At 35.5% G+C, this 25,189-nt stretch overlaps 1 protein-coding gene across 9 annotated transcripts in view; it reads left to right on the top strand.

The window, feature by feature from the left end:
• Positions 1-12,869, top strand: part of LOC101087662 (UDP-glucuronosyltransferase 2A1-like) — a 53,107-nt gene extending 40,238 nt beyond the window's left edge. For 8 of the 9 annotated variants that reach the window (XM_045056266.1, XM_019829416.3, XM_045056270.1 and 5 more), the window contains 3 exons: positions 6,354-6,441; positions 8,224-8,443; positions 10,594-12,869. In XM_045056266.1, coding sequence (XP_044912201.1) covers positions 6,354-6,441; positions 8,224-8,443; positions 10,594-10,873 — 588 coding nt within the window. In that variant the 3' untranslated portion in view covers positions 10,874-12,869. The remainder of the gene's footprint in view (positions 1-6,353; positions 6,442-8,223; positions 8,444-10,593) is intronic. The other variant, XM_023253070.2, reaches the window with a different exon arrangement.
• The last annotated feature ends 12,320 nt before the right edge of the window (positions 12,870-25,189 follow it).

Here is a 25,189-nt window from a genome sequence, read left to right as displayed (position 1 = left end):
ATAAGAATATCAGTAAAGAGAAGGATATCATAAGAATGACCAAAAAGAAATTCTGCAGCTAAAAATTACAATAACTGAAATAAAAAATTCACTTCAGGGATTCAAAATCAGATATGAACCAGCAGAAGGATCAACAAACTTGAAGAAAGAATAATTGAAATTATCAAGACAGAAGGACAAAAAGAAAAACAAAGAAAAGTGAACAAAGCCTAAAGGACTTATGGGATAGTATAAAGTGGAAGAACAAACACACTCTGAGAGTCCCTGAGAGTAATGGGCAAAAATAATTTGAGGAAATAATGGCTTAAAAGGTCCCAAATTCAATGAAAGACACAAATCTAAAAATCCCAGAAGCTTAATGAATTTAAAGTAGAATAAACTCAAAGGGATCCACACTAAGATACATAATCAAGTTGTTGAAAGACAAAGACAATGAGAGAATCTTGGGAAGCAACTCAACACATAAAAGGTGACTAGACGATTTCTCAACAGAAACCTTGAGGCCAAAAGGTAATGGGTTGATATATTCAAAGTGCTGAAAGAAAAAATTGCCAACTGAGAATTTCATTTCAGGCACATTTCTTTCATATATGAGGTCAGAAATTAAAACATTAACAAATAAACAAAAGCAAGGGAGATCATTATCACTAGACCTCCCCTGCAAGAAATGAAAGGTCTTTATGGTGGAAATGAAAGGCTACTAGACAGTAACACAAAATCATGAAAAAATAAAGATGTGCAGCAAAGGTAAAAACTAAGGCAATTACAAAAGCTAGTATTATTGTAGTTGTAATTGTATTCGACTTTTTACTTTTTTTATTTATTTTTTTAAATTTAATTCATTTTTTAAATTTACATCCAAGTTAGTCAGCATATAGTGCAACAATGATTTCAGGAGTAGATTCCTCAAAGTCCCTTACCCATTTAGCCCATCCCCCCTCCCACAATCCCTCCAGTAACCCTTTGTTTGATCTCCATATTTAAGAATCTCTTATGTTTTGTCCCCCTCCCTGTTTTTATATTATTTTTGCTTACCTTCCCTTATGTTCATCTGTTTTGTCTCTTAAAGTCCTCATATGAGTGAAGTCATATGATTTTTGTCTTTCTCTGACCAACTAAATTCGCTTAGCACAATACCCTCTAGTTCCACCCACATAGTTGCAGATGACAATATTTCATTCTTTTTGATTGCCAAATAATACTCCATTGTCTATATATACCACCTCTTCTTTATCCATTCATCCATAAGTGGACATTTGGGCTCTTTGCATACTTTGGCTATTGTTGATAGTGCTGCTGTGAACATTGGGGTGCATATGTCCCTTTGAAACAGCACACCTGTATCCCTTGGATAAATGCCTAGTAGTGCAATTGCTGAGTCATAGGGTAGTTCTATTTTTAGTTTTTTGAGGAACCTCCACACTGTTTTCCAGAGTGGCTGCACCAGTTTGCATTCCTACCAACAATGCAAAAGAGATCCTGTTTCTCTGCATCCTTGCCAACATCTGTTGTTGCCTGAGTTATTAATGTTAGCCATTCTGACTGGTGTGAGGTGGTATCTCATTGTGGTTTTGATTTGTATTTCCCTGATGATGAATGATGTGGAGCATTTGTTCATGTGTCTGTTGGCCATCTGGATGTCTTCTTTGGAGAAGTGTCTATTCATGTCTTTTGCCCATTTCTTCACTGGATTATTTGTTTTTTGGGTGTTGAGGTTGATAAGTTCTTTATAGATTTTGAATACTAACCCTTTATCTGATATGTCGTTTGCAAATATCTTCTCTGATTCTGGTCGGTTGCCTTTTAGTTTTGATGATTGTTTCCTTCCCTGTGCATAAGCTTTTTATTTTGATGAGGTACCAATAGTTCATTTTTGCTTTTGTTTCCCTTGCCTCGGGAGACGATGTGTTGAGTAAGAAGTTGCTGCGGCCAAGGTCAAAGAGGTTTTTGCCTGCTTTCTTCTTGAGGATTTTGATGGCTTCCTGTCACATTTAGGTCTTTCATCCATTTTAAGTTTATATTTCTGTATGGTGTAAGAAAGCAGTCCAAGTTCATTTTTTTGCATATCGCTGTCCAGTTTTCCCAGCACCATTTGCTGAAGAGACTGTCTTTATTCCATTGTATATTCTTTCCTGCTTTGTCAAAGATTAGTTGGCCATACGTTTGTGGGCCCAGTTCTGGGTTCTGTATTCTGTTCCATTGATCTGAGTGTCTGTTTTTGTGCCACTGTATTCCTCTTTTTAAAATCTTCTCAAAAATTTAATTGTATTCTACTTTTTAAAACCTTCTCAAAGATTTTTTAAAAATGCATAAATAGCCATTATTTATCTAATCTATTTTTATAAACATAATGTATAAATGTGTATCTTGTGTCATCAGGAACAGAGAGTGGGGGATGTAGCTATGAAGGAGCAGAGTTAACGTATCCTATTGTACTTTACAACTTATAAGCCAAAAAATAAATCACAAGAGTAATTACAAATATTTTGAAAATGAATGAAGACAATACACCAAAATTTATGAGATGCAATGAAAGCAGTGCTCAGAGGAAAGTTTATAGCTATAAATGTCTACATTGAAAAAGAGGCAAGATCTAAAGTCAACACCTAATTTTACACCTTAAAGAACCACCTAAAAAGAATACCTAAAAAGAAAGCTAACTAAACCCAAAGTTACCAGAAGGAATGAAATAACATTAGAGCAGAAATACGACAGAATAAAAAAATAATAAAGAAAATCAATGAAACCAAAAGTTGGTTCTTTGAAAATATCAACAAATTTCTGAAACTTCTAGCCAGGCTGGCAAAGAGGAATTAAAAAAAAAAAAAGAAGATGCAAATAATTAATATCAGAAATGAACCTGGGCAGATTACTGACTTCACAGAGATAAAAAGGATTATAAGAGCTTATTAGGAACAATTGTATATCAACTAATTAGACAACCTAAAAGAAGTGGATAAATTCCTTGAAAAACACAATTTACTTTAAAAAAGAAACAAATATTTCAACAAACCTATACCAACTCAAAACATTGAATTGGTAATCAAAAACCTCTCAATGACAAAAGGTCCTGGACATATAGCTTTACTGGTAAATACTACCAAACAGTTAAGAAATAATTAAATAAACTAATGCTTTTCAAATTCTTCAAAAAAATTGAAGAGGAGGGATCACTTCCTAAATGATTCTGAGGCCAAATCTGCCCTTATACAAAAGCCAGATAAAGACAGTAAAAGAAAATAAAATTGCTGACCAAGATCCCTTGTTAATATAGATGTAAAAATACTCAATAAAATATTTGCAAATAAAATCCACTAGAAAAAAATTAATTATTTAAAAAAATGATGTCCATATAATATTGAAAGGTGTTTCACCATAAATGGGATTTATCCCAGGAATGCCAGAGTAGTTCAGCCGAAGTAAATTAATCAGTGCAATACATCACATTAATACTTATGAAGGAAAAAAAAAAAAATCACATGATTATTTCAACTTACCCAAAAATGGAATTTGATAAAACCCAACATTCTTTCATGATAAAAAAATCTCAGAAATCTAGGAATAGAGGGTAAATTCCTCAATATATGATAAAGAGTAAAATCGGAAAACCCATAGCTAACATCACACTTAATGGCAGAAACTAAAAGTTTTCTCCCTAAAATCAAGAACAATACAAGGATGCCTAATCGCATTGCTCCTATTTAGCATTGTACCATAAGTTATGGTCTGGGCATATTACACTAGAAAAAGAAATGAAAAAGCATCCAAATTGGAACAAAAGAGTAAAATAATGTTTATTTGCAGATGACATCATCCTATACATAGAAAATCCCCAAAAATGCACAAAGAGCTAATAGAGCTAATAATCAAACTCAACAAAATTGTGGAATCAATACACAAAAATCAGCTGTGTTTATACACACATATTTGAACAATCTGAGTGTAAAATTAAGAAAACAATTCCATTCCCAAGAGCAACCAAACAAATCAAATACTTAGGAATAAATCTAACCAAGGAGGTGAAATATTTGTATGTTGAAAACAATAAAACATCATTTCTTCAAGAAACCAGAGAATATCTAAATAAGTAAAGTCATACCATGTGCATGGATAGAAAAACTTAACATGGTTAAGTTGTCAACATGATCTAAAGCAATGTACAGATTTAATGCAATGCCTATCAAAATTCTAACAGACTTTTTTGTACAAATGAAAATCCAATCCTTAACTTCATATGGAACTGCAAGAGCCATAAATTGACAAAACAATCTATGAAAAAGGATAAAGTTAGAGGACTCCTATTTTTCAACTCTGAAATTGAAATTTACTATAAAACCACAGTAAATTAAACAATGTGGAACTGGCAGAAGAGACATATAAACCAGTGGCATGAAAGACAGAATAAAAGTTAACCCTCACATATATGATCAGTTGATTTTCAACAAAGGTACAAGACCAGTAGGGAAAGGAGAGTCTCTGAAAAAGTGCTGGTAAAATCCTGATATCTACATGCCAAAGAATGAAGTTAAAACCCTATCTTACACCGTATACAAAAACTAACTCAAAATGGATCAGAAACCTAAACTTTAGAAGAAAAACTATAAAACTTATAGAAGACAATATTGGAGGAAAACTTCATCACATTGGATTTGGCTTTGATTTCACAGATATGACACCAGAGGCATAGGCAACAAAAGAAAAAAATGGACTTCATCAAATTAAGAACTTTTGTGCATCAAAAGATACTACCAAGAAAGTAACACAACATACAGATTTGGAGAAGAGCTTTGTAAATCATGTATCTGATAAGGGATTAATGTCCACAATACATAAAGGACACCTAAAACTCAACAACAAAAACCCAATTCAAAAATGGAAAAGGACTTGAATAGATATTTCTCCAAAGAATATATACAATGGCCAATAAGTACATGAAAAGGTGCTCAATATCATTAATCATTAAGGAAATTGCAATCAAAAGCACAAAAGATATAACACTTCAAATCCATTAGTATAGCTATTATTTAAAAATTGGGAAATAACAAGTGTTAGTGAAAATGTGGAGAAATTGGAACTCTTGCACATTGTTGGTAGGAGTGCAAAATAATGTAGTAGCTATGAAAAACAGTTTTGTTTTTCAAAGAATTAAACATAAAACTCTCAAATGACCCAGTGTTTACAATCCTACCTACATATCCAAAAAAACCCCAAACAAATGAAATCAGGGACTCAACGAGATATTTGTACACCAATGGTCATAGCAGCATTATTCACAACCACCAAATAAATGGATAAACAAAATGTGGTATATACACACAATGGAGTATTATTCAGCCTTAAAAAGGAAGGAAATTCTGATATGATATAACATGAATGAACCTTGAGGACATAATGCTAAGTGAAATAAGGCAGTCAGAAAAAGACAAATACTGTATGATTACACTTAGATGAGGTACCTAGAGCAGTCAAATTCATAGAGACAAAGTAGAATAAAGGTAACCAAAGTCTGCCAAGTGGGAGGAATAGGGAGTTAATTGTTTAATGATACAGAGTTCATGTTGGAGATGATGGACAGACACATTTGAGTTAAAAATAGTAGTAATGGTTCTACAATACTGTGAATGTATTTAATGCCACTGTATTGTATACTTATAATACATTAAAATGCTAAATATCATTACATATATTCGACCACAATAAAAAAGACATTGCTTCTTTTTTAAAAAATGTTTTATTTATTTATTTTTGAGAGAGAGAGAGCACAAGCAGAGGAGGGGCAGAGAGAGAGAGGGAAGCACACGATCCGAAGAAGGCCCCAGGCTCCAAGCTGTCAGCACAGAGCCCAACGTGGGGCTCAGTCTCACGAACCATGAGATCATGACCTGAGCTGATGTCAGATGGTTAACCAACTAAGCCACCCAGGCACCCCAACAATACTTGCTTCTATGTCACTGTCAAGTTTATAACAAAAGTTCAAAACACTTACAAATTCCTAAAGGGAATGTAACATCCTTCTCCTTTGCCTCTGGAAACGTTGTTTAAAAAAATTCCCTTAACCACAAAGGCCTAATAACACCAATATGTAGTTATTCCATATACAGATTGTCTGTTTTTGTTTCTTCACTTACTGAGATGGCCCTGATGATGACAGTCTATTAGGATTATTGCAAGCATTTGAAAACATAGTTGCCGTTTCAGTGCTTTAAACATTCTCTACTTAATCATTTAAGGCCTTATTTTGTTCATTTGTTACAGGGAGGCATTGAACTAGGCTAATTCTGAGTAACTGTCTTATTTTGAAAGGATGTGCTTCTGAAAATCTTCTAATAGATTAAAGGTATTTATTTTAACAGGTTCTGTGGAGATACACAGGAAAGAAACCAGATACGTTAGGACCCAATACCCGGCTATATGAATGGATTCCCCAGAATGATCTTCTTGGTAAGCCCAAAGAGAAGCAAAACTCAACAGAGCTGAATGAGGGATCCTCTGAATGATAATTTAGTAACGGATCAATCCAACAAATTTGTGTTAAAAACAAGCAAAAAACTCTTTAATTTCTTCTTCGCATTTCTTCTGGAACTTGTTAAGGAAAAAATTCTTCATGATACTTGTTAAAAACTGTGAGGCACACTTTATTCAAGACCATTATGATGAATATAGATACTAGTTCATGGACTTTTGCAGTGAAGCAGAGAGACTGGACTCAACTCTGAATACAATAAGAAAAAGTGGGGGTCTTATAGCCAAGGAGCAGAGTGGGGGTCACTGGGTAGAAAAATACTAAGAGGAAACATCAGGGCAAGGGAGGGATTCTGGCTACACCAACCTAAGCAGATTCTTGCCGAAAACATACCAGGGTCATCAGACACCACCTGGGGAAAGTGAAGGATGAGGAAACCAGTCAGATATAAATATGGGTGATCAGATACCAAACTGGGGGAGTCTAGCTAAACTGATTTAGTAGGATTCTTGCTAAAATTGGGCAATGCAGAGAGAAATTCAGAAGCTCCAAAATCAGAGCCCAGTTGAGAAGAGAGTTCAAAGAAATTTGACTAGAGTTTGGTCAAGGAGCAAATCTTTCCCGAGCTCTAAATTACAATCAAAATATAATTCTCCCATTTATGACTCCTCAGAATCAGAGTCAACACACTTTTAGATCAGGCTCTCATTAACTCTTGCATAAAATACTGCAGCAGCCTCCTGGTTCTCTATATCCACTTACTCCCACCTGTCTTCTTTCCTCCTCTGTTTGAAAAAAAAAAAAAAAAGAATCCTATTCACCATCTCTAATATTATAAATGTCTCTATACTACTATAAAATCAAATGTAAAATCCCATTTTATTAAACAGAGTGCTTCATGAACTTTCCCTAATTTATCTTCCTAGACTGTTATGCCAACATTCTCCCACTGAAACCCTGTACCTCCCACCACTCCTTCCCTTATCCATACAAGAATTTCATTTTTTAAATCACTCCATCCTTTTTTTTTATTAATTCCTCACCCCAATTTGTCCAACTGGCAACTACTCTCCATCATTTAAAGTCCACACAGACCTTCTTAGAGGTTTGTGAAATGACTTACTTGCTAGAGTAAGTAATTGCTGCTTAGCCTGGAATAACGAATTGCTGCTTTCTTTAGATCTTATAGGAATTTATATATAGTCTCATGGCACAGGATTGTGTAGAAGATGCTGCCTAAATCATAAGAGACTTTTAAAGACATAGAATGGGTGCCTAGGTGGTTCAGTCAGTTAAGCATCCGACTTTGGCTCAGGTCATGTTCTCACGCTTGGTGAGTTCAAGCCCCATGTAGGGGTCTGTGCTGACAGCTTGGAGCCTGGAGCCTTCTTCGGATCCTGTGTTTCCCTCTCTCTCTGTCCCTCCCCAGCTCATGCTCTCTCTTTCTCTCTCTCTCTCTCTCTCAAAAATAAATAACCATAAAAAAATGGAACAAACTGAGGGTTCCTGGAGGGAGGGAGGGAGGGAGGGGGCTAAATGAGTGATGGGCATTGAGGAGGATGCTTGTGGGATGAGCACTGGGTTTTATATGAAAGTGATGAATCACTGGATTCTACTCCTGAAACCAATACTACATGGCATGTTAACTAACTTGAATTTAAGTATATGTTACCTAATTGAATCAATGGTTTATAGGTGTCACGATTTTCTGTTTCTGAAACTCTCACAACTTTGAATAATGATATGTTTTTTCCTCTTAGGTCATCCCAAGACCAGAGCTTTTATCACTCACTGTGGAACCAATGGGATCTATGAAGCTATTTACCATGGGGTCCCTATGGTGGGAATTCCCATATTTGGTGATCAGTATGATAATATTGCTCGTATGAAAGCCAAAGGGGCAGCTCTTAAAGTAGACTTACATACAATGACAAGTTCCGATCTACTTAACGCTTTGAAGGCAGTTATTAACAACCCTTTGTGAGTATAGAATATATTCTTATCTGAGAAGCATCTGGTGTTTTAAAAGGAGTAAATTGTTTCATTCAATTTTTAAACTGACACTTTTTTGAGATGGAGAGAGAGGGTGCAAGTGAGCAGGGGGCAGGGAGAGAGAGAATCTCAGGAAGGAAAGAGGGAGAGAAAGGAGGGGGTGAGAGAGAGACAGAGAGAGAGAGAGAGAAGCAGGGTTCACCTGAAACAGGGCTCGTGTTCACCGAAAGTGGGGCTGGAGCTCACCGGATGTGGGACTCAAACTCACCGTGAGATCATGACCTAAGCCGAAGTCAGATGCTTAATGACTGAGTCACCCAGGTGCCCTAAGCTGACACTTTTAGGTAATCAACAGCAAATAACTAATATCAGATTCAATTGTTTTATACTTCTCAAATTTTATGTAGGCCTTTTGATTCACCTACTGTTAATAGGTAATAGATTACAACCTCAAAGAAATACTGTTTATTTAAAGAAAATAAGTTTGTGTTGAAGAGACGCAGATCTTTATTTTTCCTAACAATTTTATTGTTTATTTCTTAAAAATTGCAAATATTACCAGTATAAAGAATTAGGCAATATAACAAAAAATAGAGAAATAAAAATAAAAAATAACTTTCCTGATGCAGATATAACTAGTTAGCAGTAGAGAAATATTACTTCAGATATTTCCTTTTGCTAATCTATAAATAGGGAAGAGAAAGAAATAATTTTATAAAAATTGGATCATGCTACTTTTTGATTAAAAAAATTCTAGGGGCGCCTGGGTGGCGCAGTCAGTTAAGCCTCCGACTTCAGCCAGGTCACCATCTCGCGGTCCGTGAGTTCAAGCCCTGCGTCAGGCTCTGGGCTGATGGCTCAGAGCCTGGAGCCTGTTTCCGATTCTGTGTCTCCCTCTCTCTCTGCCCCTCCCCCGTTCATGCTCTGTCTCTCTCTGTCCCAAAAATAAATAAACGTTGGAAAAAAAAATTTAAAAAAAAATTCTATATTGGGGTGCCTGGGTAGCTCAGTGAGTTAAGCGTCTTGACTTCAGCGCAGGTCATGATCTCACAGTTTGTGAGTTTGAGCCCTGTGTCCGGCTCTGTGCTGACAGCTCAGAGCCTGGAGCCTGCTTCAGATTCTGTGGCTCCCTCTTTCTCTGCCCTTCCCACATTCGCATTCTGTCTGTCTCTCTAAAAATAAACATTAAAAATTTTTTTTAAATCCTATATTGGTATATACTAACTTAAAACAAGAGAAAGAAGATACAATACAATTGAGAGATCCAAACAGCAAGATAGAAGACCCTAGCCTCTCTGTTGCCTGGCAAAGGTCAACCTTATAGAGCCCTCCAGGAAAGAAAACACCTCCAGAAAAGAACTAGAGTCCACTTAACAAATTTTAGCAACACATCAGAACAACAACAACAACAAACTGAAAATAACATCCCAAGAAGAAAAGGAACACAGATTCATTTTGCTTGCATCATCCCACTAACACTCCAGCTCAAACTCAGGCAGGGGGAGAGGGGGCCCCTTATCATTGGCCTGCCCCTCAATACTGCTTCCTATCACTAGCTCATTCCTAATACCTTGCTTAGCAAATGAGATCAAAAGTCTGTATGCTCAACCTACTAATCTATATTTCTTTTTTTTTTTTTTTAAGTTTCATTTATTTTGAGAGAGTGAGAGATAGCTCGTGAGTGCACATGAATAGGGGAGGGGCAGAGAGAGGTAGGGAGAGAGAATCCAAGCAGGCTCCACACTGTCAGCAAGGAGCCCCATTCAGGGTTGAACTCACAAACCGTGAGATCATGACCTGAGCCAAAACCAGGAGCCAGAGGCTTAACCCACTGAGCCAACCAGGTGTCCCTCTACATTTCTATTTCTAAACTTTTTAATGGTATTTCCAATTAGCAAGTCTTTTCTCCCTTACTTCCAATTATTACTTAAACTACAAACAATTCTGCTGAAAGGGCCAACATATCTAGAAATCTCTCAAGAGGAAATAAATTGTCATAGGCATTCTGTACTCGATATCATTTATGACAATTTCTTATATAATTATGTAATATCCTTTTAATGATAGAAACATAATTTTAGGTATCTCATGTTCTTAATGAATTTTTTCAAATTGCTATCTATGTATCCAATCTTTAGCTATAAAGAGAACGCTATGAGGTTATCAAGAATTCACCATGATCAGCCTACAAAGCCCTTGGATCGAGCAGTCTTCTGGATCGAGTTTGTCATGCGCCACAAAGGAGCCAAACACCTTCGGCCAACCTCCCATGACCTCACCTGGGTCCAGTACCACTCGTTGGATGTGATTGGGTTCCTGCTGGCCTGTGTGGCTACTACTATATTCCTGGTCACAAAATGTTGCCTGTTTTGTTGCTGGAAATGTGGTAAGACAGGGAAGAAGAACAAGAGAGAATAGTTTTCTTTAATAGTTTAGATAGAAAACAGGGCCCATCCGAATTAACCAGCCAGTGATTTGAACAGATTCCTTTCCTAGTTTTCCCAGTTCTTGTCCATTCCTCAGCTTATGAAGTCAAAGATCAAAGAATCACCCAAGGATTTCACCACATGATTTGGAGTTAAGATGTATAATACCTTATTCTTTAAAAAGAGAAGATAAACACAAGGAGGTTCCTACCACTAAAATCACTTGTTTTAGCTCAACAAATTAGGATGGTGTTTGAGAACTCAGGAATGCAATAATAAATTCTATTTTCAGTACCAATCATATTAAACGTTTTCTAAATACTTAACATCATTTTGCATCCAGTATGTTATAATTATTGCGTATTCTCTAAACTAGACAAAGTAGAAAAAAGCATGCTATAGCCAGAGGTTCCCTTCTAATAGAAATATTAGGAGATTCAAAGTTTCTACTGCTGTGAATCATGTTTTAAAACCATTAATTTCATTTCATATGACACATCGGTCTTTGTTCCCCTTGGAGTACAAAACACTATTTTTTGTCTTTGATTTGAAGATTGCCCTTGATTTAAAAATTAATAATAATAGTACCAGATTTGTACCGTAATACTTTGTGACTTTAGAGAACTAGTTGATTTTGATTACTTAGAATAATAGATGGTATGGTGGAACAAAACCAAACAATTATAATTTAATACCTGCCCTTTACTCTTCCCACCAATTTTACTTATAATATCCATGTTTGGAAAGAAGAGACAAAACTATAACTCTTTAACTGCACTGCAGATAATTTGAGTTGGGGGGGGGTATGCATTTCTCAGAATTCTGTCTGCTGTGGGGATGATTTCTCCATCTAACAGAAATGCAGTGGGTTTTCCCATTTCATCCTTTCCCTTGCCCCAGCACTTCTCCTGGTCCTCTCAAAAACTGTACTGTGACCACTATACCAAGCACAAATACTTAGGCTTCTTGATAACTAGCATTCGCCAGAAATCTGCAGTAAGCATGAGGATATACATTGAATTTCAATAGAAGTAAGGATTCTCTCTCCCTTTCTTTTCTAAAAAAAACATCTTCCAGTACATCTGCCAATTCTTTACCCTTGAGGTTGAAGAATTATTTAATCCAACTGGAATTATGTATTAAACAAGCTCAGTAAATGATTTACCACAGTTTGATATTTATAATCCAAGTTTAATAGACCTAAAATTATAGCTGCATCTTAGAACAATATAAATCATTTGGAGGATTATCTGTGTTTTACAGGAATAGTGGCCTAAATAACAGCAAGGCAAACAATTCTTAGGTGTTAAATTAACAATAAAGAAATATAAAGAAACAACATATTTTCTCAATTTGATGAGGTTTGAAAATAATTATGATGCTTTGAAGAATAAAGTTTCAAAATGTAAACCCTAATGCTGCTTGGTTTAAGATCTATCAAAGCAATGTATCATAGTGCTGAATTATTTTATCTGGCAATTAGATAATGTGCTTTCCTATAATAGTCTTTAAAATCATAGTTTAAAGATATTCCTTCTCTTTTTTGTTATAAAATGACATAATATAAAGGAGTTAAAGTAAAGATTTGCATACCTTGTTAGCAATTCCCGAGTTTATTCAAAACAACTACCTTAACAATTAAAGGAATATATTCTACCTCGTGGAGATGAAAGCTTTTCTTAAAAAGAAATATTTGCCTATTTAAATAATCTATAAAGCATAATATTAAATATATAAACTCTGATAATAATTTTAGGTATACAAAGGCTAAATAAAACCATTGAAGCATTATATTTTTTCCAGTTTAAGTTTTAATAAGAACACATTTTTCAGGAGTTGAATGACTTCTGGCTTTTCTAGTCAATTAAAACGTAGATCATAATTTAATTGAAAATGCTAATAGGTAGATGTAATTGTTTTGTACATGAGCACATATGTTAACACAAAGAATGTTCTACATGTTGTGAATAAAATTCATTCATATTGTATGTTTTGATTTTTAAACTTGTTTGGGTTTTTCAATGAGGGATTTGTTTCTGTTATATTCTACATATTTTACCAAAAGTAATGATTCACCTGCAGGCTCAGATCTACCATACTCCCTACATTAAAGGGAATAGTATTTGTGAATTTCTTTTTTGTATTTGTGGTGTTTTATTTTTTAAAGAAATTAATGCTTCTTTTTGAGAGAGAAAGAGTGAGAGAGAGAGAGCACAAGCAGGGGAGGGGCAGAAAGAGAGGCAGACACAAAATTCAAAGCAGACTCCAGGCTCTGAGCTGTCAGTACAGAGCCTGATGCTGGGCTTGAACTCAGGAAGCATAAGATCATGACCTGAGCTGAAGTCAGAGGCTTAACTGACTGAGCCACCCAGGCACCTCTATATTTATGATATTTTAAACTGTTATAGTTGAGACTAAAATGTGTCTGGTGCCTATGGAACAGAAAAATGTAAGTTCCACAATTTACGCTGAATCACTACGTGCCTTCTAATCTCACTTTTATTTTCTCCCCGGGTTCTTTGCTTCTCAATCCCACTTCAGTTCTGCCATTGTTCTGATTCTGGCTCTAAACGCAGCTACAGAGACTGAAATCTTAATCTGTCACTTTAATTCCTGTCAATTATTTTTCCCAGAGACGGTCCTTTCATCCGCTCAGTTGAACTCCCTTCACATATGATACCAGAAATTCGTATGATACCATGAAATGCAGACACTTATTTTTTACTTTTAAAGTGATTGTCAGATTATCAACTCATGATTCTGTGATTAAGGGAAGCTACCCCCTCTGTCCTGGGGATCCTTTATGCTGATTAGCATGCCTCATTTTAGTTCCTGTCTCCTTTCCAAGAACTCCTAGACATAAGAGTTTGTATTAACACTTTATTTCCAAGTATATGCTCCCATTTCTTTTTTGAAAAAATCCTATGTTGACTTTCTTTCATAGATGAGGAAATTCTTTCTTTATAGGAAATGGAAGAATTTGCCCAGAGCTCTGGGGAAGATGGTATTGCAATGCTTTCATTGAGATCAGTAATCAAAAATCTCACAGAAGAAAACACAAACATAATCAGTGGCCCTTGCCCAGATCTTATGGAAAGTTAGGTAAACTTTAAACTCTATCATACTATACATTGCTTTCTACAAAAGGAGGTAATATTTCAAAATGCACGTGTAACCAGATATCTTTTTACTCATTTGCTTAAATTCCGCAAGTCTTGCTTTGGATTGCTTTCAGGAAGTTATATGTTATAAATTAAGGATAAAATTTGGGCAGTATGGCTAGGAGCAAAAGAATTTCTAAATTCATCCATCAGGCAGGCTTTATTCCCATTGGAGGGGGTGGGGTGGTTTCTAGATAAAGTGTGAAACCTGCAAGAAGTTTCAGAGGGAGTCATGTTACTCCCACTACCTGTTAACCAGTGTAGAATTGGCAAAGTGTTGAGTTTACAAGCTCTGACTCTAGATTAAAATGACCTCTAACTCCTGCCTTTGCTCATATTCCCTCTTTTGCCAAACCAAATGCAGTGTAAAATTTGGGAATAGCATACTTATTTTATCTCCTGAGAGATTCATAGGCCATGATGAGTCCACTAAAACTCTGTGGAGTAGAGGAGAAAAACCAAAAGCCAGTTCAAAATCGCTAGTCCTTTTTCTAGTTTCAGGTGGGAAATGGCAACAAAAATGTTGGGACATAGGTTCCTGAATTTAATGTTTCCTCACTTGCCCATCCAGAATGTGATCAAGCCAATCAATCCAATTTCTTCTAAAAAATAAGGTTAACAACTCGAACATTCTCAGCCAGGGTAAGAGTGTACAGATATACACTTGGTTAAAAAATAAGTGGGCAGAATTATGTCTAACCTAGGAAAAAGAAACAAACACTCTTCTCCCTCTGCAATCTTAGTGTTTTTCTAAAATTATAAGATCAGCTTTCTCATTGTTTTTGAACTACATGCCAGGCTCATGCCTGATCTAAACTCCTTCCAAGAAACCTACACTACTTTTATCACAGTGTTATTTTGGAAATGACCTAGCATATAGTACATAACAACTTGTAATTTTAAAAAATGCCCTAGGGGCACCGGAGTAGCTCAGTCGATTAAGCGTCAACTTCAGCTCAGGTCATGATCTCGCCCTTAGTGGGTTCGACCCCCCGCATCGGGCTCTGCTGACAGCTCAGAGCCTGGAGCCTGCTTCAGATTCTGTGTCTCCCTCTGTCTCTGGCCTTCTCTGCTAGCGTTCCATCTCTCTCTCTCTCTCTCTCTCTCTCTCTCTCTCTCTCTCTCTCTCGTGCATATGTGTATAGAACGGTGATATCTTCTTGATGAGCTCACCCGTTTATCATTATATAATGACCTTCTTTGCCTCTTGTTATCAGTTTTGGCTTAAAGTGTATTTTGTCTAATATAAGTGTAGTTGTCCCCCCTCTCTCTTTTTAAATTATTATTATTATTATTATTATTTTGGTTTCTACTTGCATGGAATATCTTTTTCCATCCCTTCACTTTGAACCTATGTGTATCCTTAAAGTGGAAGTAAGAAGCTTTTAGGCACCGTATAGTTAGCTGGGTCTTTTTTTTTTTTTTTTTTTAATCCATCAGGCCACCCTGTGTGTTTTGATTGGAGAACAATCCATTTATATTTATTATAATCATTAATTTGTAATGATTTGGTAATGCCATGTTATTAATTGCTTTCTGGCTGTTCTGTAGTTATATTGTCCTCCTTTACTTTCTTTCTGCCTACCTTTGTGGATAGGTGATTTTCCATGGTTGTGTGCTCTGATTCACTTCTCTTTATCTTTTGTGAATCTGCTATAGGTTTCTGCCTTGTTGTTACTATTAGGCTTACATAAAACATCTTATAAATAAAAACAATTTATTTAAACTGATAACAACTTAAAGTCAATTGCATAAAAAGTTCTTCCCTTTACTCACCCCTTTTATTTTGATGTCACAATTTACCTCTTTTTATATTGTGTATTCATTAACACATTATAGTTGTCATATTTATTTTTAATTCTCTTTTCCTTTAACCTTTATATGTATATTTACTATTTGACTACTGTGTTGTATATTTTCATATGTTTTCATTGAAAACATGTCGGGTAAAGGACTTTTTCATTTAATTTCAGCTAAAGTACTCCTTTTCACTATTTCTTGTAATGTGGATGTGTAGTAATTTTTATTTTAAAGCACTCCTTTCATTTCAGCTAAAGAACTCCTCTCAGCATTTCTTACAATGCAAATATGGAATAATGAACTCCCTCAGCTTTTATTTGTCTGGTAAAGTCTTTATTTCTTCTTCATTTCTGAAGGATAACGTTGCCCGATAGGGGATTCTTGGCTGGCAGTTTTTTCTTCTACCACTTTCAATATATCCTTTCACTTCCTCCTGGCCTGAAAGGGTTTTGCTGAAAAAATTTTGCTGGTAGCCTAATGGAGGTTCCTTTATAGATTACAATCTTCTTTTCCCTTGCTTTCAGGATTCTCTCTTTGTCTTTGATTTTTGACAGCTTCATTATAATATGTCTTTGAGAAGATTATTTTGAATTGTAGTTATGGGTGATCTATTAGTTTTGTTAAGTTGGATATCCAAGTCTCTCTCTGGTTTGAGCAGGTCTCAGCTAGTATTTCTTTAAATGAACTTTCTGCCTCCTTCTCCCACTCTTCTCTTTCTGGAATTCCAATGATTCATTTATATGTAGATAAGTTTTCTTTTTATGATGTTCTATAGACTTTTTCTACTGTATTTTTTTTTTTTAATTCTCCTCTGATTGGCTTATGTCCAAATTCCTATCTTCTAACTCACTAATTCTATCTTCTGTTTGGTCGATTCTGCTGTTGATGGTCTCTATTAAATATATATATATTTTTTATTTCATCCACTGTATTCTCCAGATCTACAGTTTCTATTTGATTCTTTTTTATTTCCACCTTTTGTTAAATGTGTTATTTTCTTCATGTATCATTTTTCTGATTTTATTGAATTATTTATGTGTTTTTTTTGGAGCCAGTAAAGTTTCCTTAAAATGGCTATTTTGAATTCTTGATTGGGTAAGTTGCAGAATTTTGAGTCTTTGTGATAGTTACTGGACAATTTTGTGACCTTTTGGTGATGCCATGTTTCCTTGATTTTTGATGTTCCTTGGAGTTTTGCATTTGAGGTTATCGGTCACCTCCTCCAATTTTTACAACTGCTAACAACTGAGAGATACATTACATTGGTTTTGCTTATATCTGGGGCTTTCTCAGTGTTGTATGGATACACTTGTTTCATGCTTCTTGCCCCCTTTTGTGGCAGAAACCTTAAGCTTCTTATGTCTTTTCCAGATCTTAAAACTCATCAGGCCAGCTGCTTGAAACTTTGCTTTTGTTTTCCTAAAGAGACACTACAGTTCAAGTTTGTGGTTTCTCTCTTGCCCATAGACCTTGGCCAATTTTCTGTGCACAATCCCTTTCTAACAGAGCTACTTTTACTGCCAATCTCAGATGTATGTCCAAGTAGCCATTCACAGAGTTGGGGGAAGTGTGAGTTTGGCCTTTGAGCCCTGAAAAAAAAAATTAAAAATAAATAAAAATCATTTCAAGTGCTAAACGTACTTTGATTATTGAAGTGTAAGTGCTCAAACTAGTTTTAAGAATATTTGTTGGCAAATGCTCACCATATTTTAATTAAATGTGATTTGCTTCCTACAGCTTCATCACTCACTGAAAACAGAAATTCTAGATTTGAATCTTAGAGTCCAGCTTTGATCAGGTTTGGAGAGATCAATAGTGCTACATCCATTTTTAGAATCCCTCCTTATGCAGGCAAATTCCTCCAAAGGGAATGGCCAGAATTTTGTGTTTCAAAAATAAATCACCTCAAAAAGAAATTTACATTAGATTTTAAATTTTATTATGGTATATGGAGCTATTTAGGAAAGTTGTTTCTTTCACAACTTACAGTAATTTTTCCTCGTGGCTTTAAAGATATTTTACTTAGATCTTCTCCCTCTATACATATCCTTCAATAGTGAAAGTTCTCAAATGCAATTCATCTAATGAAGTTAAAGTCTTTGAATAATTATTCTTTCAAAATTGTAGGCTATATTGTGTTATTGAAAGTATTTTTATGAATAAGTTGTATATAAAGCTATTTTCCCCATAAACAAAATTTAGGTTCTCTTTTCTCATTCTTTCTATGTTTTCTCAAAGCTCTTTCTTTCATCTCATCTCTTTAACATATAAACACTGAGTCTTTCAGCAGAGGTGATATTAAAAATAACTCCTTCTCTGTGTTTTAAGTAACATAAATCTCTAATAAATGACAAAATAAAAAATTATAAAGATATTGGGAAAAATTAGAAACTAATTCACAAAGATTTAACAATTCCTCACAAAAAATATTTAATGATGAGTTTTCTATAAGGAGAGACGTGTAAATATCTCAGTTGATCAAGAAGTTCATGATCTAAGATCTATAATAACAAAATAGTCTTAGTCTCACAGCCTAAATTCATTTCAAAATAAAACTCTAATGATATGTTCCTGCCAGGAAAGTTTACAACAGGATTTTTTTAAGTTCATAGAAAAAGTATGAGGTAATTTTAGGGAAAAAATAACATTTTTAAACTGGTACATATAAGTTTGGTATATTTCCTAATTAAAATTATCAGTAAAAATTATCTCACTCCAACTTAAACTATAACAAAACCCTTAGGATTACAGTTACTTAGTATTTTCTTTGCAATTCAGATCATTAAAGATCTTTCCAATGATTGTCCTTAAGAATATCTTCTAATTACAAATTTGTCATTATTTCTTAACCAAACGTCCTTTCCCATTTCTTATCCTTCTTAAAGTAATTAGGCATTCAGTGGAATTCTAATTCCATGCTTTAAAAAATAGTTTTGAATGAGAAATATATGGAAAAGTATTTATCCCGTTTAAGAATATAAACTCCCAACTCAAAGGAACCAGCATATTTAATGAAAAATATACTTACACTTGAAGACATCTAACATGAGTTTCCTTAAACAAGGAGACAACCAAATAAGCATAAAATAGAAAAATGAAACAGTGTAATTAGCTTTTTCAACCACACACGTGCGCACGCGCACACACACACACACACACACACAATGTTCTTTCTTTTCCTCAGATAATCTGGAGAGCTCTAGAGGAAATGACCATGTATCTAATTTACCAGCCCCCAGCTAACATACCATAGCACTTTTTTCTGAAACTGGGGCTAAAAATGTGAAGAAATCATTACTCAAATAATAAAGTGAGGCATTTCAAATCACATATTTTATTTTCTAACTTTATGCTTTGGTTCATTTTTTTAATTCCCTAAATCAGACATTCTTTTGATTATATCTGTTATTCACCACAGAATTGCTAAAAACCACTGATCTACAGCCAGTGAACTTATCTGTTATCTGTATTATTTGTGCAATGTTAATAGGTGCATCCTGGCATGAGTGTAAACTATTTTGTTCTTTATTAGGGGAAAAGGTGCTTACTTTGTTTTCTTAATCTTAGGAAGTCTGGAAAAATAAGAGGGTGTACACTCTCTCAGTTCAGTAAGTCACCAAACATCTATATTAAGAATATTCCTGGGGTGCCTGGGTGGCTCAGTAAGTTGAACATCCGACTTCGGCTCAGGTCATGATTTCATGGTTCGTGAGTTCATGGTTCATGTAGTCAGTTCATGGTTCATGACAGCTCAAAGCCTGGAGTGGGCTTCAGATTCTGTGTCTCCCACTGTCTCTGCCCCTTCCCCATTTGCTCTGTCTCTCTCTCTGCAAAATAAATATACATTAAAAATATTTAAAAAAAAAAAGAATATTCCCTTGCCACAAAGCTTCTTCAGTTTCTGCTTTAATTTGTCTACTCAAGACTATTCCTAGTTGTTTGCACTGCTTAAAAATAGGTTTGGACTTCCATTTCTGGTCCTTATGGTGTTACTGTGGGCAGACTAGACCTCTACTGTAAATAAATAGAAAATGCGAAAATTATATATAACAATTATTTTCAGACATTGAATATTAGGCATCACAGGAAGATGATAACTAAAAGAAGGTAAACTAATGAAGTGAATCTTAAGGTCTCTCCAGTTTTCTGACTATAGCCACTATGTAATTTGCAAATTCAAAATAGCCCACACTATTTTCTACTGAAAATTAAGATACTGAGAAAGGGCTTTGTTTTGACACGCAAAAGTCAGTTTTCACACATGACCTTAAACTATCTTGATTTTAATACCAATTTATATCTTTCAGCCTTATCAACTGTTTTAAATGCTAAAATTCCAGGTTAATGGAATGTGACCTTTCCACAGAGCCCATGCAGATAAGAAAGATAAAGTAATTCTCAGTATACGTGGCTATTGCTGTCAGGGAAAATAGCCAGAGTGGAAAGGATCCAATTTGGGAAACTGGCACCCTCAACTATTCCATATCAGGGATACAGTGTTCGACTCTATAGCTAGCAGATTTGATATTCTTGACACTCAGTTTAAATAGTAGTTAGATCAGCTTTGGTAAATAGAAGTCCATACATGCAGGCCTAAATATGGCCTTACTGTCTGCTACGATGGTCACTTTGTTAATTTGTTATTGGGGCCAGCACTGGAATGATTGTTTATAGAGACTGGCTGAGTGATTTTGCCTACTTTAGTGTTTAGCGCCTATTCCATGATGGATGTTTTCTGGTGGGCATTAACATGGCATCTCATGGTCAAGAGTTCTAACAGGGCCCTGAAACATGCCAGGATTTCTTTTTTTCAAATGCATGTAATTCTTCAGTCCAGATGGCATCGTCTGGCTGTGCTGTTATTCTCCTAGGCTTGCCAGAGATTCCGCACGTATAGAATGTGCAAAGCCTTTTTGGCTGCCTATATATTTTACTCTTAGCTCTGCCTGCTGTATATAACCATATCCATAGCTTTACATGGGTTAGGACTGCCTGGTTGCCACTCTGACCTTACTGCTCATTGTGATCATTGTGACCCCTTGGCTTCTAACAATTGAGTGCTATCAACTTGTTTTTGAGCTGTTTTGTAACTACAAACAGACCTGGCCATCAGAGGACACCACCCTGAGCATTCCTTATAACTTCAGTCAGTATACAATCACTGGCAGATTTTCCAGATTTATGTAGCATCTCTATCTTAATATATGCACTTCTCCAAGCCCTTTGATTCCTTCTTCCACTGTTTCCCATGGCACTTCCAGCATGTCAGTTTCACTTTGTGTGGGCCATTCCTTACCACCACTTCCTGAAGTGTGAACAAAGGTATTGAATTCTATGTCCTGAGAGAGAGTGCTCCAAAATAAAACTATGCTTCCTTCTGCAAGCTTATATTCCACTTTCCTAAATCCAGTCCCTCAGCATATAGTTCTCTATATAATTTCCCAGTTCCTACTAGGAGATATTGCCTATGTCCTCCAGTTCTTTTGAGTTTGAGTGATATCTTCCTCGTTACAACTGGCGGTGAATGATCCAGCTCCAAAATCCAATCTCAGTGTCTACTCTGTTTCCATTCTTGATTCCATTATCAAGCTGAAGATAAGCTTGCAGGGAGATTATTAAGGAGTGATCTTGGAAACAAAGTCTGTGAAAATGAAGGATTTGAAGAAAGATTGAACAGTGGAAAAAACAGAGACAGGGCACCTGGGTGGCTCAGTTGGTTAAGATCTGACTTTGGTTCAGGTCATGATCTCACAGTTTGTGAGTTTGAGCCCTGCAATGGGCTCTGTACTGACAACTCAGAGCCTGGATCCTGCTTTGGATTCTGTCTCTTCCTCTCTCTCTCTGCCCCTCCACTTTTTGTGCTCTCTCTCTCAAAAATAAACACTTAAAAAAAATTTAAAAAAATGGAAAGAAAAAGAAAAAAAAAGAGACTTACAGTATCCCTCCCCTTATCCACAGTTTTGTTTTCTGTGGTTTCAGTTACCCCTGGTCAACTGCAGTTCAGAGGCAGATGATTCTTCTGACATATCATCAGAAAATCAAAGGTAGTCTAGTGCTATTATCGCCATGCTTACATCATTCACTTCACTTCATCTCATCACATAGGCATTTTATCATCTCCTGTTATCACAAGAAGAAGGATGAGCACAGTACAGTAAAATATTTTGAGAAAAAGAACACACTCGCAGAACTTTTATTACAGTATATTGTTTTAATTTTTCTATCTGTTATTTAGTTATTGTTGCCTAATTTATAAATTAAAACTTTAGCTTAGGTATGTATGGATATGGAAACATAGCATATACAGGGTTTGGTACTATCTGTGGTTTTAGGCATCCACTTAGGGTCTTGGAACATATCCTTGCAGATAAGTGGTGGGGAGACTACTGCAAGGAAGCTCCAGCCTAGGTCTCAACCAACCCAATCTGAAAGTAAGATCACCTTTAAGAGTTTCCCCAAATTGAAATGAAGAGGCAGGCATTGGATATGGGCTGCCCCAGGAAAAAGACATCACTTTAGACTACATAGTTCTCTTCAGCAGAAGCAGCTCTTAAAGGAAGCTGATAGACGAGAGCTGTCAATCTTCTCACCAGCGGAGGAATAACTTCTATATTCCCAAAAGGAGAATCTGGGTAACACATCAAACATCCACCAAAGGGCATTGCCATTTTAAAGGATGTTGCAACTCTGTGGACAATGCTTTGCTTAGAATCTTCTGTCCAAATCCTTTTTAAGAGAGAATCTCCTCTCATTTCAAGTCAACAGATTATTGACAGCAAGAAAACAAACCTATTCCATGACATGAGTCTTCCCCTTTCTACTTCTAATTTGAAGAGACTTCCTGATAAGATTTTTAAAATACAATTTACATGGAATACGAAGGTAGACTGCAAAACAAAGTTCAGAAGATACCTAGAGGATAAATACTTTGTCAAAGTGTTGAGGAAGTAAAACTAACATAAGGATTTTGCAAATGTTCAGAAAAGGAAAATATCATAATTGGGAGGTAGCATTTTCAAATGAATGAAAGTAATTTAAGTGGGACACAAAGGGCACCCAAGTATGGATAAAAAGAAAAAAAAGTAGTAGTAGTATCTACAGTCAGAAAAACAAAGGCAAAGAAATGAAATAGAGCTAAATATAACGTGTAAAATATGGAAGAGGAAATTCAGAAAGCTGATTTGAAAATGTTCAAATCAGAATAGATTTGCTCTAACACAATGCTGCTTTCTTATCTGAAGATTCCCTATATGCAAGGTAGTTTCTTTCTAGCCCAGCGATAACAGTATTTCCAGTGATACTGGGATTAATTAGAGGCACATACAAATACAAGATCATCTACCCTTTTCCTTATTTATTGCTTACCGAAACCTCTACTGTTAGTTCGTACCAGTTATATTTTAACTACTTCATTCATTCATTCCTGTGTGTGAATGACAGCCGCATCAGAAGTTAAGAGAGGTTTATAAAAAACGATTCATTTTACCAGAATGTCTAAGAAATAGACTTATCTTTCCGTGCTGTATTTTTATCTCAGCTGTGGGACCTGTGGCAAGGTGCTAATGTGGTGATTGGAATAATCATTAAATCAAGTTAAAGACAATACTATCTGAATTTGCTCAGAGGGGTCATGAGGTGACTGTTTCATCCTTGCAGATTCCACCACACCATCTGTTCTGAAATTTGAAGTGTATCCTACATCATTTATTAAGAATGAATTTGATTTGCTTGTCATGAAAAGTTCAAGATGTGGGTATATGAATTACCAAAGAGTAAAATGTGGACGTATGATTCAAAAATGCAAAAAAATAAATATTCTGATACTTTTCCAAAGCTCTGTGAGGGATGCAGTTTTGAACAAGGAACTTATGAAGAAACTGCAAGAATATAACTTTGATATTATTTTTGGAGATGCCATTTCTCCTTGTGGTGAGTTACTGTCTGAATCATTTAACCTACTTTTGGTCTACCGTCTTTACTTTACCACTAGCAATATGTATGCAAAACTGTGGAAGGCTTACTGATCTTCCTTTGTACCTGCTGTCATCTCAGAACTTAATGACAAAGTGATAATTACGAAGAGGGTGACAAATATGTCGTATTACTCCTATATTTTGACTTTGTATTTGAGACCTTTAATAAGAATTGGGATAAGCTTTACAGTGAAAGATAAGTCAGTAGTTTATTTATTACATTTTATCTAAAGTAGGTGGAAAGAAACCTTATTTTATATATACTGTACATAGATATACTACACATAGATACATAGATATAGATGCTATAGATGTAGAGTTTATATATATATATATATATATAATTTTAAACTAAAGAGAATTTATATTTTCTTAGGTTTAGTGTTGAAATGGATATATAATAGTTTCTCAATCAAAATTTATCAACCATTCAAGAGAACTTGTGTAAAGTAATCTAGAACTCTGTGACACTAGAGATGTCCCTCCACTTGACATTGATCTACTATATTAATATTCTTAAGGCTTTAATTATTTAAAGAGCACTGTGGTTTTCATAAATCCTGCTGTCTCTGTTATTTATTGCTGTGTAACCCACCATCTTAAAACTCAGGGTTTAAACCAAACATTATTTGCTGATCCTACAGACCAGCAATTTAGGCTGGGCTCAAGGAAATGTTTCTCTTTTGGGGTTTTCCTGGGCTCACTCATTAGGCCCCAGCTAAGGAGGAATGGTCCAAAAAAGTGTCACTCACATGGCTAGGGTTTGCTAAATTAGCAGGACACTTTGATTCTCACTTCATATGGCCTATCCAAAGACAAGCATGTGCTTTTTCCAGTGATAGTAGAAGTCCACAAGAGCTCACATGAAAGTTCTAGGCCTAGGCTTAGAAGTCATACTATGTCACTTTTACCACTGCTATTTGTAAAACAGGTCATGAGGCAAATCCAATCCAAAGTTTGGAGAAATAGCCTCCACCTCTTGATAGAAGAACTTGCAAAGAATATGTAGCTATTTTCAATGCACTACAGGAAGAAACTTCATTAAATATACTTATAAAATCAATGAAGGTCAGTTATGAGGAAACATATTTTCCAAGCCTCTTTCTGTTTTAAAATATTCTTCATATATAAGAAATAATGACTATTTTGTGTGAACTTTACATTTGCTTGCCTTTACAATTAAAAATTACTATGCACTTATAGCTAAGGTACCTTTCAGCTTTCAAAATCAAAGTCCTGGGGCGCCTGGGTGGCTCAATCAGTTGAAAGTCCGACTTCGGCTCAGGTCATGATCTCGCGGTTTGTGGGTTTGAGCCCCCAGTCGGGCTCTGTGCTGACAGCTTGGAGCCTGGAGCCTGCTTCTGATTCTGTGTC

The sequence above is a fragment of the Felis catus genome, chromosome B1 (genome assembly GCF_018350175.1).
Source record: "Felis catus isolate Fca126 chromosome B1, F.catus_Fca126_mat1.0, whole genome shotgun sequence".
Taxonomy (NCBI): domain Eukaryota; kingdom Metazoa; phylum Chordata; class Mammalia; order Carnivora; family Felidae; genus Felis; species Felis catus.
The sequence above is the reverse complement of the archived record's forward strand: the minus strand, read 5'-3'. Positions and strand labels throughout refer to the sequence as shown.